Source organism: Trichechus manatus, unplaced genomic scaffold, assembly GCF_000243295.1.
Source record: "Trichechus manatus latirostris isolate Lorelei unplaced genomic scaffold, TriManLat1.0 scaffold00246, whole genome shotgun sequence".
In the NCBI taxonomy this organism is placed as follows: domain Eukaryota; kingdom Metazoa; phylum Chordata; class Mammalia; order Sirenia; family Trichechidae; genus Trichechus; species Trichechus manatus.
Window position 1 is genome coordinate 2760489 of NW_004444182.1, and position 19945 is coordinate 2780433.

General features: G+C 36.0%; 1 protein-coding gene across 2 annotated transcripts in view; it reads right to left on the bottom strand.

The window, feature by feature from the left end:
• Positions 1-19945, bottom strand: part of CDH7 (cadherin 7) — a 125937-nt gene that overhangs the window by 28433 nt on the left and 77559 nt on the right. For both annotated transcript variants that reach the window (XM_004389455.2, XM_023724443.1), the window contains one exon: positions 6492-6745. In XM_004389455.2, the coding sequence (XP_004389512.1) occupies positions 6492-6745 (254 nt within the window). The remainder of the gene's footprint in view (positions 1-6491; positions 6746-19945) is intronic.

A 19945-nucleotide genomic window follows, 5' to 3' on the forward strand; every position in this document is an offset into this window, starting at 1 on the left:
TGTAATAATACCATGTTTCAATTCATTGGCTATTTTTAGTGTTGGGACTTTGGGCTTGCTGTTCTGCTACAGAAGTGAATTTGCTGATTTCACAATAGAACATTAGACTCCCAGGGAATAAGAAAATAAAACAAAAACAGCCTTTGCATGATGTCTGCTTGGCTTGTCCAAGTTCCGCCATCCTCAGAGCTCTGTGAACTCTCTGCCCAGTGAACCCTGAGTGATTACTATTTATCTCACCATTTGCCATGTTATAGCTCTGGCATGTTCTTTTTCATATTGTTTAACTTTTTATGGGATCTTATTTCTTCCAGCCCATTGTAAGTTCGTTGAGGTCAGGGGACATGTTTTATTCATCTGTGTTTGCCTGTCAATATTTTCCCCAGTACTTTGCACGGAGCAGGTTCTTAATAAATGCATGTTGATTCACTGATCAGTCTATCAACGTTGACATGAGAAATGGATGGTCCTCTAGATTGCAGGCTACTCTTACAATTTTTAGCCTCTTATTGATAAGAAACCCACATAGTCAAGTTTCTAGCATTCAGAAAGACAGTCAGAATCACCAGACCACAGTCTGTCCTTCATAAAGCCTGATATTTGCTATTCATGGCCAAAATAAACAAGTACAGAAAAATAAAAAGCTAGAAATGTGCTTGTCCTCAATTACCCACTTTAGATTTATTTATTTATTTATTTTTCCATTAGGATATGTCAAGTTTCACCCAATTTCCACCTTCAGCTTTGACTGTAGCTTCTAGTTTCCATGTGGGAAAAGAGAAGAAAAAAGTGTAATGGAATCATGGATTAGGTAAGCTATCTGGATGATGATGTTGTTACTGCTAGGTGCTGTTGAGTTGTTTCCAACTCATAGCGACCCCTTGTGACAGAGCAGAACTGCCCCATAGGATTTTCTAGGTTGTAATCTTTATGGGAGCTGATTGTCAGGTCACTGTCTTGTGGAGCTGCTGGGTGAGTTTGAACTGCTAACCTTTTAGCTGGATGATGGGCAAGTATAAAAACATATAACATCACACATTAGTGTTATATCCTGGCTCATCACTGGGATTTGGCATCGTTTAATCTTTCCACCTATTACTTCTAATTAGGCAAGATGGCAAAGTTCCTACAGTCATAAGGTGCCCCAGTCTTCTTTGAAGGAAGGAGTAACATGCATAGGAAGTTATTCATATAGCCTTTGGTTAGTGCTTTCATAGAGTAGGCAGAAATAAGAAAATGCTGTGCAAGTTAGGGGTCTCATTAAAAGAGGATTCTAGTTTTGGCTTGCTGGGGGCAAGTAAATGTATTTCCTTCCAGAATTTTAATCTCTTGCCCCAAATAAAAGTGAATATCCCAAATATATATGGCCTACGCTAGATCTCCGTATTATGATACTAAGAATGTCAACAAATTCAAACACTGATCATCCCATTTTCTATATTGTTTTATAATTTAAACATTATAATCTTAATTTTAAGCAATTACAATGAAATAAATACTGCTTTTCCATTCCTCAAAGAACTGCGATACTTTTAAAGGTGTGGAAGCACAAGGCCCACAACTGTAAGACTCTTCAACTTCCATCTTAATCTGGGTACTCATTTTAGCTAGGACCTCAGAAGACTGGTATCTACCCACCCACTAGCATAAGCTGAAGAAGAATTTGCATTTTGATGGTTACTTGAATGCCCAATACAAATACATGTTTATAGCCATCAAATAGCTATGAAATATTTTTTCTATATATCAGAATATATGTGAATATAAAACTACCTTCCATGTAGATTGCCAGTATAGTTGCATATAACATACAATGTCTCTTTTCACTGACTTTATTGACGTCAAAATAAAAATGGCAGGAAAACAATAAAATAATATCGATTTATAATGTAATAATCCCTAATATTTAAGTCATGATTCACAGTGTACAGTCATCATTCACTTTCCCTTTCTTATTTAATCATCAAAGAAGCCTGGAATAAAGCAGGCATCAGGGTTAATTTTCCTTTTTACTGACTTACTTGGAAACTTAGGAGGTTAAGTGAGTGATCCCTAAGACAGATCACTCAGCAAACAGCAGTACTTGAAAAGAAAAACAGTGTTCTAGAGAGGAGTAAACATACTGTCACCAAACTTCTAAATGAGGAGGATGGTCTCTTAAAGGATATCATGAAAGGATCCAAACCAAACCTAAGCAAACCCGTTACTGTCAAGTTGATTCCGACTCATACTGAACCTATAGGACAGAGTAGAACTACCCCAGAGGGTTTCCAAGGAGAAGCTGGTGGATTCTAAGTGCTAACCTTTTGGTTAGAAGCTGAGCTCTTAATCACTGCCCCACCAGGGCTCCTCATGAAAGGATAGAGGGAAAAAATATGTGAGAGAAAAATCCAGAAGAATATAAGCTAGGAATGATTGTGCTGACCTTATAAAAAAGAGTGTAAGATAAAGCAATGTTTCAAAGTATGTAAGTATTAAACATCAGTCAAGAAATTAATTCTAAATTTAGCAAAAAAAAATTTAGAAAAAAAATAACATTTTAGTTCACTGTGAACAAAATCTCTCTCTCTGTGAGATTTAGGAAACAGGAAATGACACAAGCTACTACTACCGGAAGCTTTCAGGACACTTTTAAGAAAGTAAAAATAATGCAAAAATCTGGTGCCAGGCAGCTACTCTTTCTTTTTATCTGTCACAAAGATCTTTATTTCCAGAATCAACAGATCAGCTCTTGGCCATTTCTTTCTCTTCGGGCAGACCTGGAGCTCACTTTCATCTCTGTCTAACCTAAGATGTCACTACCCTCTTCGGCTTACTTTTCCTTCTTCTTTCCAAAATTATCATCCAATACTCCTTTAATGTTTTCAAGTAAAATAGTATAAAAAGAAAAATATCTGAAAAGGTTCCAACAGGAAGATGCACAAAGTGATAGGTAACGGAAAAATGAAAACAATATTAAAATATATAACAAATCAAAACCATCTCAAATCCTGTCATTCATTTAGGAACTAAATTATGATATATCTTTTTTCCCCTCCATCGCCAGTTTCCTGAAACCATCTCTCTCTTTCTGCCCATTAAATCAACTGAATCAAGTAGAAGTCAGACTACGGCAATCAGCTGATCTATGCCTACAATGGTGTTGTAGTTATTGCTCATGAGCGAGGAGATTTAAGTGAGTTCCAAGACGTGGGATGTTGTAACAAAATCATTTTCTAAGTCAGTGTGAATGGCCAGTGTATAATTTGGTGGGTGGAGCTGAACTTAGGTATGGGAGTGGTTTTGACAATGCGCTACTACGGGAAAGGGGGGAGCCTCATTCTATGTGTCTGATATTTTGGTGCCCAGGCAATTATGTTTTTACAAATGGTTTATGATCACAGCACTAAAAATAGTAGAGATATCCATATACCTTACATTTGATGTCACTGACAGGGGACCAGTGAGTCATATGTATATATATGCCTAAATCAGCTTATCATTTCAGGAAAAAAAAAGATTATGCGTTTTCTTAATCATAAATCATTGTCAAATTACAGATATTTTTCACATCACTTTGCAGCCAATGTCCACACTTAGCTCACTCATAGCAACCCTACAGGACAGAGTAGAACTGCCCCATAGGGCTTCCAAGGAGCAGCTGGTGGATTTGAACTGCCAACCTTTTGATTAACAGCCATAGCTTGCTGTAGCTCTTAACCACTTTACCACCAGGGCTCCAAAAGCACTTACCACTGTTAAATATCAGTTAAATCTAAAAATTTGTAGTTAATTTATAAGTTGGACATTTCTCAATATAAAATGTTTATTGATTTTTTAATTATACTGTATTTTGGTGAAACTGTACATAGTAAATTAGGTTCCCATTTAACAATTTCTATATATATTCTGTGACACTGGTTACATTTTTTCACAGTGTAACAGCATTCTAATTATTTCCATTCTGGTTATTCTGTTTCCATTAATCTAGCTTCCCTGCCCCCCTCTTACCTTCTCATTTTTGCTTTAGGGTAAATATTAACTGTTTGGTCTCATATAGATGATTACTTAAAGGGACACAGTACTCATGGGTGATACTGTCTACTTTATGAGCCAATCTATTATTTGGCTGAAAGGTAACCTCTGGGAGTGGGTTCAGTTCCAAGTTTAAAGGGTATCTCAGGGAGATAGTCTTGGGGGATCCTCTAGTCTCTACTGGTCCAGTAAGTCTGGCATTCTTTTTAGGAATTTAAGGTTTGTCCTACATTTTTTCTCCCATTCTATCTGGGACCATCTGTTGTGATCCCCGGTCAGAACAGTTGTTAGTGGTAGCCGGGCACCATCTAGTTCTTCTGGTCTCAGGATTGATGAGGCCCTGGTTCGTTTCAGCTATTAGTTTTGTAGACTAGTTTCTTCTTTGAGTTTTTGGTTTCTTTCTTTCTCTTTTGCTCCAAATGACAACAGGACAATAGTTGTATCTCAGACGGCTGTTCACAAGTTTTTAAGACCCCAGATGCTACTCACCAAACTAGGATGTAGAACAATATCTTTATGAACTATGTTATGCCAATTGACTGAGTTGTCCCCCAAGATGTTTACTGAATTTTGTACCTTATAGGCTTTGTAATGAAAATCAAACCTTCACATTGAAAAGTGAAGTGTCTTACTTATGAACGCAAATTAAGATATTTAATACAAGCCGCATTTTATTTCAAGTTTTTTATATTTATGATATTTTCTCAAAAAGACATTTTTATCATGTTTACACACACATACATGTAGATCTCAGATTCTAAATTATAGGTAACAAGTGCAAAATGGAACACTGGGATATTTTGAAATGGTTACATGTCATCATTCTGTTAGGGGAAAGAGATTATTTTGCTCTAACAATGTGTCTAGCTAGATTCAGGTCTACTAAAGGACAATTATTTTAAATGATCCTTATACATAGAAAAGGTATTATTTTTTGTAAGTGGAAATGTTATTAGATGCCGTCGATTCGATTCCAACTCATAGAGACCATATGTACAAGAGAACGAAAAAGTATCTGGTACTGTGCCAGCCTCACAACAGCTGTTATGCTTGAGCTCACTACTGCAGCCACTGTGTCAGTCCATCTCGTTGAGTGTCTTCCTCTGTTTTGCTGACCCTCTACCTTACCAAGTATGGTGTACTTCTGCAGGGCCTGATCCCTCCTGATAACATGTCCAGAGTACATGAAACAAAGTCTTGCCATCCTTGCTTCCAAGGAGCATTCTGGATGTACTTCTTCCAAGACAGATGTATTCATTCTTCTGGAAGTCCATGGTATATTCAGTATTCTTTGCCAACACCATAATTCAAAGGCATCTATTCTTCTTCAGTCTTCCTTACTCATAGTCCATCTTTTGCATGTATATAAGGCAATTGGAAATACCATGGTGCACCTTAGTCCTCAAAGTGACATCTTTGTCTTTTAATACTTTAAAGAGATCTTTTGCAGCAGATTTGCCCATTGCAATACATTATTTGTCAGCATAGTAGACCATATGACTGCCTGATTCAAAATGGCCAATACCACTCCATTTCATCTCACTAACGCCTAGGAAATCAATCTTTACGCGTTCCATTTCATTTTTGACAACTTCCAATTTTCCTAGATTCATACTTCGTACATTCCACATTCCAATTATTAATAGGTGTTTGCAGCTGTTTCTTCTCATTATGAGTTGTAATGCATCAGCAAATTAAGGTCCCAAAAGCTTTACTCCATCCATGTCATTAAGGTCTACTCTACTTTGAGGAGGTAGCTCTTCCCCAGTCAGTCGTATTTTGAGTTCCTTCCAATCTGAGGGGCTCATCTTCTGACTATATCAGACAATGTCCTGCTGGTATTCATAAGGTCTTCACCAGCCAATTTTCAGAAGTAGACTGCCAGGTCCTCCCTCCTAGTCTATCTTAGTCTGGAAGCTCCGCTGAAACCTGTCCACCATGAGTGACCCTGTTGGTATTTGAAATACCAGTGGCATAGCTTCTAGCATGACAGTAACACGCAAGCCCTCACACTACCACAAACTGACAGATGAGTGGTGAATAAGTGGAAATAATAAATTTTTTTAAACAGCCTGTACTATCCAGATGGAGCATACGAAAAGTAATTTTTTCAATACCTAATTTAAATTGTTTATACTTTTTTTTCTAATATACACATTTATCCCACAATTAAGATATTCAACACTTCATTTTTTTCCTGCAGTGTGCCTTTACTAGGAACATCAGCTACGGCTTGTGGATAATAGGATTCCTAAAAATATTGCTACATAATTATCTTAGGTAATCAGATGACATATTTTTGAATTAGTAAAATGTTGTCTTTCTGATTCTATTTTACTTTTGCTGCTGTGGCTCAATTCATATTTAAAATGGTTTTTATTTGTTATGAACAAAAAGCCTTATAATGTAGAAAGATGAGTTATGAATAAAGTCACCTTGATGTCAAATCATAGAAAAGGAGAGCAAGGAGCTGTTACCTCACAGGGCTGTTGGAGGAATCTGGGTCATGAGCTGCCACAGTGCCAATAATATTCCCAACTTGGGTGGCTTCTGACACCTCCATGGGGTACAGGGGGGTGGAAAACACGGGGGGCTCATCCACATCCTCCACAATTATCTTCACGGTGGTCGTGTCACTGAATGGCCCCAAGCTTAGGAAGCGAGGGTCGGCATCTTTATTTGCAGCTTCTATACGGAGTGTATAACTTGTTTTGGTTTCAAAATCCAGTTCCTGTAAGGGAAGTTATTAGAAAAAATTAAATTACCAATTAACTAGTCAGCCAAGCAGAGCCTTTTCATTTATGAATGTCAATAAACATAGAACAGACTCTCCAGGAAAATGCACCATCAGCATTCAAAAATAATAAATAATGATGTCGATCAGAGTCCTTGCTGCTTTTCTGGCTCACAGATAATGGTAAATGCTTTTCTGCTAACTTAATCCACCTCACTGCCATACATTGCACAGGCAAATGCAGGTCTTTAAAATATTATTTAAAAGACAGTGAATAAAATCTAAAAATCTTTTCCAACATGGTTATCAGTGCAATATTCTTCAACCATGGAACTGTACTATCCAGCGGTGCACATTAAAAAGAAAGAAAATATGACTTTCCACTGAATTTCTCATTTAAAAGGTCAGTTTCATCAATTTTGTGGGACTACATTAGGATCTTACAGCCACAGAGGCAACAGTAGCCGACTGGGGTTGTGCTGTCTGAAAATATCACTATTTTTCTCAAGGAAGCACCCATCACTTCTACCTCCATTATTCCTCCATCAATACACACTGTATTTCTCTTTACATCAGGTGGTTGACAGTTATATTCCAGAATCTCTTCTGTGACTAACTTTCCAAGAAGACTGACATGTTAAAAGTTCCCTTAAAGGTCCCTGGGTGATGCAAACAGTTTGCACTTGGCTGGTAACGCAAAGGTTGGTGGTTCTAATCCACCCAGCAACACTGCCGAAGAAAGGCCTGGAAATCTGCTTCCATAAATATTACAGTCAAGAAAACCCTATGGAGCAGTTCTATTCTTTAACACATGGGGTCTCCAAAATCTCAAATCAACAAAAACAAATCCAACAACAAAAAGTTCCCTCAAAATTGGTGATCCAAATTTGGTAGCTTTAAAAAAAACTGTAAGGGCAACTAAAATGTTGCACAAGGGAAGTACCATCTGTGAAGAAGAGCATTATATACACAACATGTAAAAGTTGTTTGTGGTAATAACACTCTTCACTTTCTTTCATGGATATTGAGAGTAACAGTTTTTTTTATGACTTTCAACCTCAGTCTCACCACTGGAAAACTGTCCCCAAATATTCCTTTACATTGAATAATATAAGTCAAAATAATTAAAATTAGTAAAGAAGTCAAGAGAAACACTGTCAAATAGAAAGCCCATTTCATTTATTTCTCAGTACCTAATGAAAGGCATTAAGAAAAATGGGCTACAATGTAATGCTGAAAATTGTAATCTAAGCTCATCCATCGTGTCTATGTATGTAGTTATGTAGGTATGCATGTTACAGCTCATTCTACAGAGGGTCTGATGCTGATTAAAATAAACCAATGTAGTTATAGAAATATAAAATAGGATATATATTCTAGCTATATAATATGCAGTATATGTATGTGTGTATATGTATGTATAATATAAATGTGTTTGTACATAAATTTTACATAAAGAGATTCCACAGCTCATCTCCAGTTAATACTGAGGAAAAAATATGTAAATCAATACTCAAAATAGGCTTATAATATCTAGACCCGAGGACACATATTGAAATGTTTATTTAACGTGTCTCATCTGCTACCTTGTAAAGTCCAGACTATTTTTTTCATCAGCAGTACTCTCAGTGCCTAGTGTGATGATGGTATATAGAGGACGTTCAGTAAGTTCTTGGTGGGATAGAAAAATCTAGAACACAGATATCTAGACCACAAACCAAAACCAAACAAAACCTGTTGTCGTCGAGTCGATTCCAACTCACAGCAACCCTATAGGACAGAGTAGAACTGCCCCACAGGGTTTCCAAGGAGCGGCTGGTGGATTCACAAGGGCCTCCTAATTGAACTATACCTTTGCCCCAGAGAATCCTGATGGCAAAGCAGGAGGATGCAGAAAGAAACACAATCAGATACACTGATTTTCTTAACCCTTAAAAACTTCATTCACTTGCTCTGGGGAAGCAAAGGTTTCATTCCTACCTGAGGTTGCATACAAAAATGCTGGGATATCTGGTAGACAGAGCCCTAAACAACACCTAATTAACAAATTTGGTGACATTTTTTAAGGCTACTTTTTTGTCTATTATCTAAGAATATGTCTATTCCAATGGCTCTCAACCAAAGGTGAGAATCAGCATACACTGATTTTTCACAACACCTTGACCCTTCCAAGAAGATTTTGATTCAGCAGGTCCAGGAACGGGCACAGACATATGTACTTTTCAAAGACTCATTAGGTAATTCTGATGCAAATCCTCTTTTAAGAAATCTAATTTAAGTCACTAAAATCCCCTTGGTCCTATTCATAAAATCCAGCACTTAATCTGGAAACTGCTAAGAATAAAAACAAAGCATTCTTGTTTATTTAGAAACCCAAAACATACACATAAATAGCTTGGATAATAACCTTTTCAAATCGTTCTTATATTCTTTATACAACTGACTAATTATAAGAGAAACCTCATTTCCAAATATTAAGTGACTTTATATGATAGAAGTTGTTAAAAAAAAATCCTGTTTATCACCTTATTTCAAGTTAATTAAGAACTCCAGCAACCTTTAAGATATTCGCTCATGTTTTCAACATTATCGAAAGTAATACCAAAGATTTTGTATTCTAGCAGAAGTTTGACTGACCTGTGAAAAAGTAATTTAAAATTTACTGCAGAAATGAATGCAATTATGTTATAGCAACTTTTTAAAAATGTGTCTGAAAGGCAACCTGAGGTAAGACATCCAGCTGTCACCAAGTTGTGAAGAAATACAGTATTATGCATGATGATCGTTTGTCTAAAGACTATTATGAACATAGAGCAATAAAAGAATTCATATGAAATGCTTGGAATCAAGATTACAGACAAGAGGAACTGCGACACAAAACTACCTTCAGAGAAAATCTGAAGAAGCCAGAAATCTAGTTTTCAAAGAGGGGTACAGGGTGATGGGTAGGATTGTTAAACAAATCAAAGAAAAAGCTTTTGCAACAATATTTTAAACCCTGCTTTTCCTTCTCATTATTGATTTCTACGTAAGGAATACATTCCATAACTATTCGATTTAATTAGCAGAGTTACTCTTGGCAAAAAAAAAAAAAGTTAAAGTAACAATTGAGGAAAGAAGAAGTAAAAAGAGAGGGAAGGAAATAGAAGTAATTTCTAAAAAATTCTATTCAATATTAGAAATTATATATTGTTGGAAACTATAAATAATTGGAAATTTAACTGAAATACTCTTTTTACACTGTAGCCAACAATAGCGAGCAATAAGCAGGGTTACTAATAACCTGGAATCAAAACAGAGTCACACAGACCCGAACTAGTGATGACGTAGACCCATTCAGGGACCTCTGTTGTTGTTAGCTGCCATCAAGTTGATTCTGACTCAAGGTGACCCCATGTGTGTAGAATAAAACTGCCCCACAGGGTTTTCAAGACCTTTCAGAATCAGATCACCAGGCCTGTCTTCTGACGCACCTTTGAGTGGGTTCGAACCAAGAAACCTTTGGCTAATAGTCGAGCACTTAACCATCTGCACCACCCAGGGGCTCTAGAAACTGCATTCTTGTCTCTGAAGTCACAGCTATGTTGGAGGCACTGAAAGACAGAAGCAGTTTACGGGTATATTCTTTCCCAAAATATACAATAAGGCCTTTCAAATGTTTTATGATTGTTATCAAAGGATGATGAGCTTAGGAATTAATAAATTAAAAAAAATAATAAGTATATATAAGATAGAGGTGGGCAAACTTTCTATGTAAAGGGCCAGATAGTAAATATGAGGCGTGTGGCCATATGTTCTCCAACACATGAAAAAAAATGAACATGGCTGTATACCAAGAACTATCTATGGCCTCTGAAATGTAAATTCATAGAATGTTCATGAAGCCTAAAATATAAATATAGAACCATCCTTAGCTCATGGGCCACACAAAAACAGGTGGACAATGGACCGTTATTTGCAAACTCCTAATTTAAGGAGTCCAAAAGAGTAAGGACAATACTCAAGGTCTTCTTGATCAGGGCCTGTGCAACTTTTCCAGACTTAATGCTCACCACTTTTCCTGCGACCCCTTTTGCGGCGATAATCTCCTCCTTTATCAATGTTTCCATAATCATATACCTAAGTAGTAATAAAACTTCTTTATATTGAGAGCTAACTATGGACCAGAGTTTTACACACCTTTAACTTGCATTAAAAATAAATAAATAAATGCAAGGTTGTTATTATTACCCAACATTTACTGGTGCAAAAACTAAACAGCAGAGAGAGTTCTAGTGAAAGTCCAAAATCACATGTGTACTAAGGGGCAGAAACACCATGTGAACTCAGGGCTATGTATGTCCACCATTCATTTTTTGCTGTATCATGCAGGCGTTCTGCAAGCTAAGAGCAATTAGGTCTTCATACTGTTTCACATCATCACATTTATGTACCTGCTTATCGCACCAAACTCATAGAGCTGTTGTGAATTATTTATAAATGTAAAACTCTCGGAACAGTGACTGACACAGTAATCACTGTAGAAAATACTTGCTGTATTACTACTGTATTGTTATTAGTAGTGCTGCTATTTCCTGCTATATTGTGAGCAAACAGATAGTAAAGACTATGTCTTTTTCATCGTGTTTCCCCCATGGCACCTAGACCTTATGTCTTTGTCACTGTCAATTTATAATAATCATCAGGTGAATTCAATAGACCAGCTATGGCAAAGAGTAGTCTCAACAGTTATCCTTGACATATTTAGCTTTTTCAATACTAAGACCTAAGTTAAAATGTATTCTTGAATTCACTTAATAAAATCACTGCTCTGCATTTTTCTTTCTCCCTAGAGCTTTGCTTTTGGTCTATAGCCAAATATGGTCTCATTAAGCTCAATGACCTTTTAGATTTTGTACCTTTGACCAGTGCTGTTATTGATGTTTCAGGAATTGATCCAAATTAAATACTTCTGGAAATTCTTCATTCTGTTCTCTCCAACCGTGGCGTGGTACAATCCAGACTGGTGTGTGTGTGTGTACACGTATTTAACATCTTATGTTTAATGCTGATTTTGTATAAAAGTACAAAGACAGTTATCTTTAAAAGCATTTATTTCTCTGGAGATTCCAAATGTTTTTTAGATCAAAGCACATCCTGTATCTTTCAATATCTTCTCTATTGTGTGATCAAATCAATATAAACCTTAATTTTTTTTTCCTAGGTGAATGGGCTTAAATGAGACAATACCAATGAAAAAATATCCCTTAGTTATAACTTACCCTTTATGATTATTTTAATCTAAATAAATCTACAACCCAGAAACTTAAAAGTGATTTACAACCTTGAATAAGTTATCTCAGCAAGGATATTGTTGTATATTTAATACAATGATGAGCATTCTAAAGCTATTTCCCAAGTCCTTTCCAAAAGAAATCACATCTTCTCTAGTAAGAACAATTAAACTAGTATTCTTATTTTCTCCCTTCTCTGGATTGTGAGAGATTTTAGTAGGATTGTTAGGAGTCAGAATCAACTTGACAGCAACAAGTTTTTTGTTTTGTTTTCTTTTGTTTTAATGAGGACTTTATCTTGAAATTTTTGTGAATTGTGAAACTATATCCAAATTTGGGCAAAATGTTTTTTTTTTTTTTTTTCCATAAAGCAGAAGAAAAGGAAAAGATATGTTCCAGAAAAAACAAGTGCTACCATTCCATATTTTGATGTACCATGTTAGTACACTTACAGAGGTCTACGGGTTAATGGTGAGCCCTGGTGCTGCAGTGGTTAAGCACTTAGTTGCTAACCAAAAGGTTGGCGGTTCAAATCCACCAGCTGCTCCATGGGAGAAAGATGTGGCAGTCTGCTTCTGTAAAGATTTTCAGCCTTGGAAACCCTATGGAACAGTTCTACTTCATCCTATATGGTCGTTATGAGTCAGAATTGACTTGATAGCACACAAAAGTAACAGTTACTCTGTGGAGTTCTTGGGTGGTGCAAACTTAAGCATTTGGCCACTAACCGAAAGGATGGAAGTTTGGGTCTACCCAGAGATGCCTTGGAAGAAAGACCTGGTGATCTGTTTTGGAATCAACTCAATGGCAACAGGCTTTATGGGTTAATGGGGAGAAGGGCTCCAGAGCTTTTGCCAGCTCTATGGGTGTCCTCTACAGGGGACTGACCCTTTTATATGTCTCACTGCCCTAGACTTTGAGATGCTTATGATAGGAGGCAAAATTTATTAATCTTACATATCTCCAGTAGGTAACAACTGTCTTACATATGATAGGGATTCACTGATTACAGAATGAAGGAACAAAGACCTAAGCCCAAAGATATCATCTGAAAAATAGCAAAAAATAGTTATGAACGAATTTAGAATAAGCAAAAAAATATTATTGGATGTCTCCAGTGGAAAATTATCCTTTGTTGGGAGCATACCCTTTGGGATTATCTGATCCTAGCCTTTGAGCGTCCTTGAGCTATTTTACAACTCTGTAAATTGTAGATAATTGAAAGCCATGCAAAATAATTTTCCAGAAACATGCACATAAATTCTGTCAGAGTGGTCAAATGACTTCCATCCCTCAAAGGAAAAAGCCGATTTCACGGTTATTTATAAATTCATTGCAACATGCCTGTACTCAATATAAATTTCTACCTCTTTTAACTTTTTTTCTGGAACTGATTTCAACATCTTACTGGTTCCCTCATTGACAGTGAGTTAAATACAATCTTTCATATATGTTTATTTTACATTGTTACGACAGTCATTTGTTTTATCTCTCTTTTTTGAAAATTATATTTTAGTACAGTTGAATATCAGTACAGTACTTGAGCAAGCATTCACATAGTTGCAAATAGACGAATCAATTGTATTGATAGTTCCTGGTCCTCTGTTGGTAATTTGGGACTCTTACAAAAGGTACTATGAATAACTGCAGTAATGTTTTAAGCCTAAAACACTAAATTTATGTCAGAATACAACAAATAAAATAAGGGTCTAAATGTCAGGAATTATTATTTTTATCATCTAATGATAAAATGTCCTCTGAATTCCAGAGTTACTAAGATTTTAACCTAGATATTATAAGGAGCACAGAGTGTAAAAAAACAGCAATTCAAGTGGTTATCATAACGTATCTCTATATTTTGCAACAATTTTTTTTTTCTAAATCTATAACCACCAACTAAATGCACAGCACAGTCAGTTTCTTAGTTGGACTTCTCTACCAAGAGGTAGCACCATAAACTGCTACGTGTACTTCCCATTTGAAACAGTAACGATACACACTTAGCTAGTACTTACCACGTGAGGGTCATTGTTCTAAGAGCTTTATAATGCGAACTCACTAGATGCTCACGACTCATATTTCTCTTATCACCCTGTGAGGTAATAGACTCTCTTTTTGACAGAAGGAAACTGAGTCAAAGAGAGAGGTTGAGTTTCTTGCTCAAGATCTCAAAGCTAGTTACCTGGCTAATGTTATGCCAGCGTCCGCGTTCCCATTCCCTAGGCTACCCATCTCTCAGTCTAATACACTTGTTAATTAAAGGCCTGAAGCCCAAGAATTAAGAAATCTCTCTCCTGAATTTAGTTTCCTTAATGTGTTTTCCTCGAGGCTGGTAATATCTAGGTAAAATGGTAAAGTAAAATTTGGAAACTTGAGAACTGAAACCCAAATCTTGTACCGTAGAGACAATCTTAAGATGGGGCCATCCCTGCTTGAAGCAGTCCAGTTGTCCCTTGAGTGTTTGTTGCTGTTGTCGTTTGTATACATTTTTTCGACTTTGACACAAAAAAATGGCTGAGTGCACGGATCGATCAAAAACGGTTCCAATTCTCTCTCAACTATTTACGAGTGGTTTTGTTTTTAGAGATTATATTAAAATTAGTATTGATCTTTAATTAATGTAACCTTAATTTCTTTCCCACTCTTCAAAAATCTTTGAAAAAAAATACTGTATTTAATCAGTCTGGATTTAAGCGATTTAATCCCTTAACTCCCTTCTAATATTTGATTTCTTAATAAAAGCACAATTATCTAATTTGCTGCCTACCTACTGGTATACTGCATAAAAATAAAAGGTCTATTTTCTTTACAAAAGTATAATAGAGTGATTCTTCAGAATTTTGTATTTTAAAATAAGAAAATATTCCAACCAGTCCAAGTGATCTTGAGTATGCATTTTATAAATAATTTTACAGAAAATGTACTCACCCTCTATATTATAAATAAAAGTAAACCACACATAAACACACACACATGCACACACAAAATTGTGGAAACTAAGATCACATTACTAAAAAAAACAAACAAAACCACACCAAAAGCAAACCATTGCCATCGAGTCGATTCTGACTTATAGCAACCCTATAAGACAGAGCTGCCCCGTAGGGTTTCTAAGGTGGATTCAACCTGCTGACCTTTTGCTTAGCAGCCGAACACTTAACTATTGCACCATCAAGGTTCCCAAGATCACATTAGAAGGTATCTACTGAGTATCTTCTGTGTGCCTGATGATTTGAAATATATTGAGACAGAAAAGGAAACTCTCTCTCTGCCCTCATAATGTTTACTCTTCTTTGGTATGAGTAGAGAAGAGGGGTCACAAACATGTCAAATAATGTATTTTATTTCTTTTTAAAAATTGTACCAGAAATGTAAAACACTGGGTTGTTCTCAATTGTCCCTTTAAGTTTAATTGCTGTATGTATGTGTTTGACTTCTAAACCAAAGTTCATATGCCAGGCCTCTCCCTTGAGCTACAAACCTTTATTCACATCTGTGTAGACATAGCTACCTGGATAGCACAGGTACCTCAACATATTCTAATCCATATTAATCATCTCCACACACCCATTCCCAAGGAAAAGCATATTATTTATCTATTTACTCAAACAAGAAACATTGATTTTTCCTTTAAACTTTTCTCCTACATCAGACATTCCTTATACAATAACCAAATCCACTTCCTATCTACTTCTTAAATATCTCTTTCTTGGAATCCTACCCACTGAAACTGATCTAGCAATCAACACACCATGAAGAAGACAGAAGTAAGAAAAATTGTATGTTTTCTGTGGCTTGTCCTAAGTAAAACAAACTTCATGACAGACTCACTGGAAAATGTCTTTGACATACACATACTCTGAAAACATTGTCTGACAACTGTCCAACCAAAGAAAGCAGAAAACACTCCTAAATTAACAGGCTTTTTGTCTTTTTGATTAAGACCGTCATGCATTGATATTTACATTACAACCAACTTTCTTCAAAGAGTATTGATTCTTTATTTTCTTTCTAAGAGCCTAAATTTATCTGTGATCTGACTATTCAAGCACAGGAAAAGTTTATATCTTAATAAACAGGTAACAGCCTACACACATGTACACACATACATAAAGACTAAAATGATGTTAGCATATACTTATATATACATACTAATGATGGTTTGAATGAAGTAGAAAATACATCCTGAAATTCAGAAGATCACCAAATGAGACTTACTGGATCAATCTTATCAGATCTCAGCCTTAAAACTAAAATAATCCAAAATGCATTCTTTTCCACAGTTAAATAGCTGTGCTCTATTCTGAGAAATATGTATCCTTAGTAGCAGGACTAACTGAATATAATCTTGAAAGGAAAATCTAATGACAGGAAGAAAAATAAATTGGAAATGTCATCGGTTTGATTGTCTTCTACCACACACAGCAGCATTTTATGAAATACTGAAATACACAGTTGGCTTTGGGAATTAGCTCCTCATTATTGCTAGTAGTAGGAAAAGGACACATTTCAATAACAAGATAGTAATAAATCTGTGCAGCTGAGTTGAAGGCTGAGAGGACACTGCAGACTCTGATTGTTGGTCGCCCACAGTGAATGGAGGCTGGCAGTATTATCAATACCTGCACATTACTGCTCTATAATTAGACTCTTTTGACTTCCTTTGTTTTTTTTTAATGTATGGATATGAGGGGATTATGAGGATCCAACAGCAAAGTGGGCCTTAAAAAGAAGCTTAAATATTTTATCTTGATAGTGCCACAACAGGAGCCACAAAACTAGCCAACCACCTTTCAGAGATGGCATGCGTAGTTATCTTTCACAGGAAATGCAGTTTGAGAATGCTCATTTTTTACTGCACCATAACTCTATGGTAATGTATTTTATAGGAGCAAAATTCCAAATTTAATCTCAACTGAGGGCTTATATTGAAAACTGAAGTACATTAGAGAAAGACTGCCATATCTCAAAAGAAAAATAAGACTCAAGCCCCTAAATTTAAAATTATGATGCAGTAACATAAAAGGGAAGAATTGTAGGTGGAACCAAAAGCATAGTTTTCTTTCCCATGGGATAATGTTTATGTGTACACTTTATGAATTATGAAGCCCTAGGTAACAGGTTATAAAGGTTATCCTCATATCATTCATAAACAGCCACAGAAATACCATGTCCATTGCTTTAACTTTTGAACACACTGCAGTTTTATCATTATTATTTTATATTTATACTATATAATCGTATTTATTCTGGGTGTGTAGAGTGATTAAATTATGGGAATTATGGGTAATATCTACACATATCTTCAACCTTGCATATTCTGCACATTTGGTCATAAAAATAAACATTTTTTTTCATAAAACTTTGAAGCAATAATGTTGTCGTTGTTACGTGCCCTCCAGTTGGTTCCGACTCATAGCAACCCTATGTACAACAGAACAACAGGAGCAACAATAGTATATTCAAAGGGAATCTTCCACAATCCTGTTCTTATTTTTCTTTTTCTAACATATCTTTCGAAAAGATACTTTTCTGTTGTTCTCTTCCTGCCCTGAAACTCACCCCATGCCAAGTATTAAAAAAAAACCAAACCCATTGCCGTCGAGACGATTCCTATAGGACAGAGTAAGAACTGCCCCAAAGAGTTTCCAAGGAGCACCTGGTGGATTCAAACTGCCAACCTTCTGGTTAGCAGCCATATCACTTAGCCACTACACCACCAGGGTTTTCAATGGCAAGTATAACACATGTAAATGATTCAAAATATAGTAATAATTTACTGAAACTGAAATAAACCCCATTTTACCTACGATGTTAGACTGTAAAACAAGCAATGGATTAAGGTTGTATTATACTACACGGCAGAAGAAAATAAGTTCAGCTGATAATCAAGCATGGTTCACAGGTAGAAAATAACCTATTTCCAATAGAAATAACTCTATCTAAATGGACACTGGAACTCTATTATCCAAGTGTGAAACAATATTCAGAGACAGTCAGCATCATCAGAGTGAATAAATTTATCTTTAACACAAACCTGTCAACATCATAGCAGTACCTTGTTATAAATGTTTTCCTATATTTAGGAGGGAGTGGGAGACACATCAACAAACGGCTCATTTTCATGGATTTCCCATAGCATTCTATTGTTTATCTCAGTGAAAATATCTATTCCGTGGATAACGGAAGGAGGCTCATTTGTCTTCTTTCAGAATTTCTTTGTTTTAGTAAACATGCTCTTATGAATCAGAATCAAAAGTCCATTCCAGTCTTCACAGACATTTCCACTACTCAATTTACAGAACTCAATTTATGGGATTAATGCATTTCCTGCAGACCTCACTGGCTGTGAAGGGGCTCTTGAAATGTTTTACCTTGGATGGAATGTGGGTCCCAAGTTCATTGAAATCTTGGTTGGTAGCAATGAAATCAAAACCCATCTTTTAGGTTAAAAAGCAGTTGTTCTGACTGAGAGAATCAAAAAATGTTATGGAACAAACCAAACCAAATCCGTTGCCAGTGAGTTGATTCTGACTCACAGCGACCCTACAGGGACAGAACAGAACTACCCCGTAGGGTTTCCAAGAAGCAGCTGGTGGATTTGAACTGCCAACCATTTGGTTAGTAGCCATAGCTCTTAACCACTATACCACCAGGGCTCCAAGTATATAATCATATTATTGTAAAATATTAATTTTCTGCTTCCCGTCAAATTGTTTATCATTCTGATTTATTCCCTTAGTTATAACACAGACGCCTTAAAACTAGTTGGAATAGTAAAAAAAATAGTTTTCAGTTTTTGAATAGCAAACTTATGGAAAAGATGGATTTAAGGATTGAGAAGCTAGAAGCAGGTCATGAGCTAAGAAGCTATTAAAATAGCTCAGGAGTGAAGCAATGATAACAAGGCTTAGGATAATGCAGAAAGAGGGACCAAAAAAAAAAAAAAAAACCCAAGAGCTACTATAGATTAAGAAGGTGTAAGAAACTAAAACCAACATTAAGGCTTTAAACTTAAGTGGAAAAAAAACATGGCTATTCGATTATGACCAGGAAAGTGAGAACAGCTGTATAATTAGTATTATACAACTATTATATCACATTATACCCTTTATACTACATTATACTACAGTCACCTGAAAAGACATGAAATGTTTGAAATGAATAAGAATTACAGGACAGTTCCAAGAATGAGGGTGCAAGAGAAATTAGTTATGTTAATTTTCTCTTTGACAATCTGTTTTATTGTTTATATACCTAAAATATCTTATAATACTTATTATTTGTAATCCATTTTGATGTGCAAAGAACTTTACATATATGTCCCTATCATCAATATTGGCCTTGTGAAGTAGACATAAACACCCCCTTCACTTATATTGCCTTATTTGATACTCATGTTCCCTTACACATTATTGTTGTTCTTATTGTTGCTGTTAGTTGCCTCAAGTCACCTTTGGCTGATGGTGACCCCATGTACAACAGAACAATATGTTGCCCAGTCCTACGCCATCTTCATGATTGTTGGTATGTTGAGTCCACTGTTGTGGCCACTATGTATTCTGAGTACCTTCCAACCTAGGAGGCTCTTCTTCCAGCATTATATTGGACAGTATTCTATTGTGATCCGCAGGTACTTTGTTGGATAATTTTTTGGTAGTAGTTCACCAGGACTTTTTTCCTAGTCTTGGTCTGGAAGCTCTGTTGAAACCTATCCAACATGGGTGACCCTGCTGGTACCTGAAATACTAGTGGCATAGCTTTCAGCATCATAGCATCACTAGCATCCACAGTAGAACAAACTGATACCCATCCATAAATTCCACATTATACTCTAATAAAACTGGCCTAGTTGTAGTTCTCTGAACTTAACATGCTACCTCGTATGTTGAAGTTTTTGCACAGGTGGTTGGTTACCTTTCTG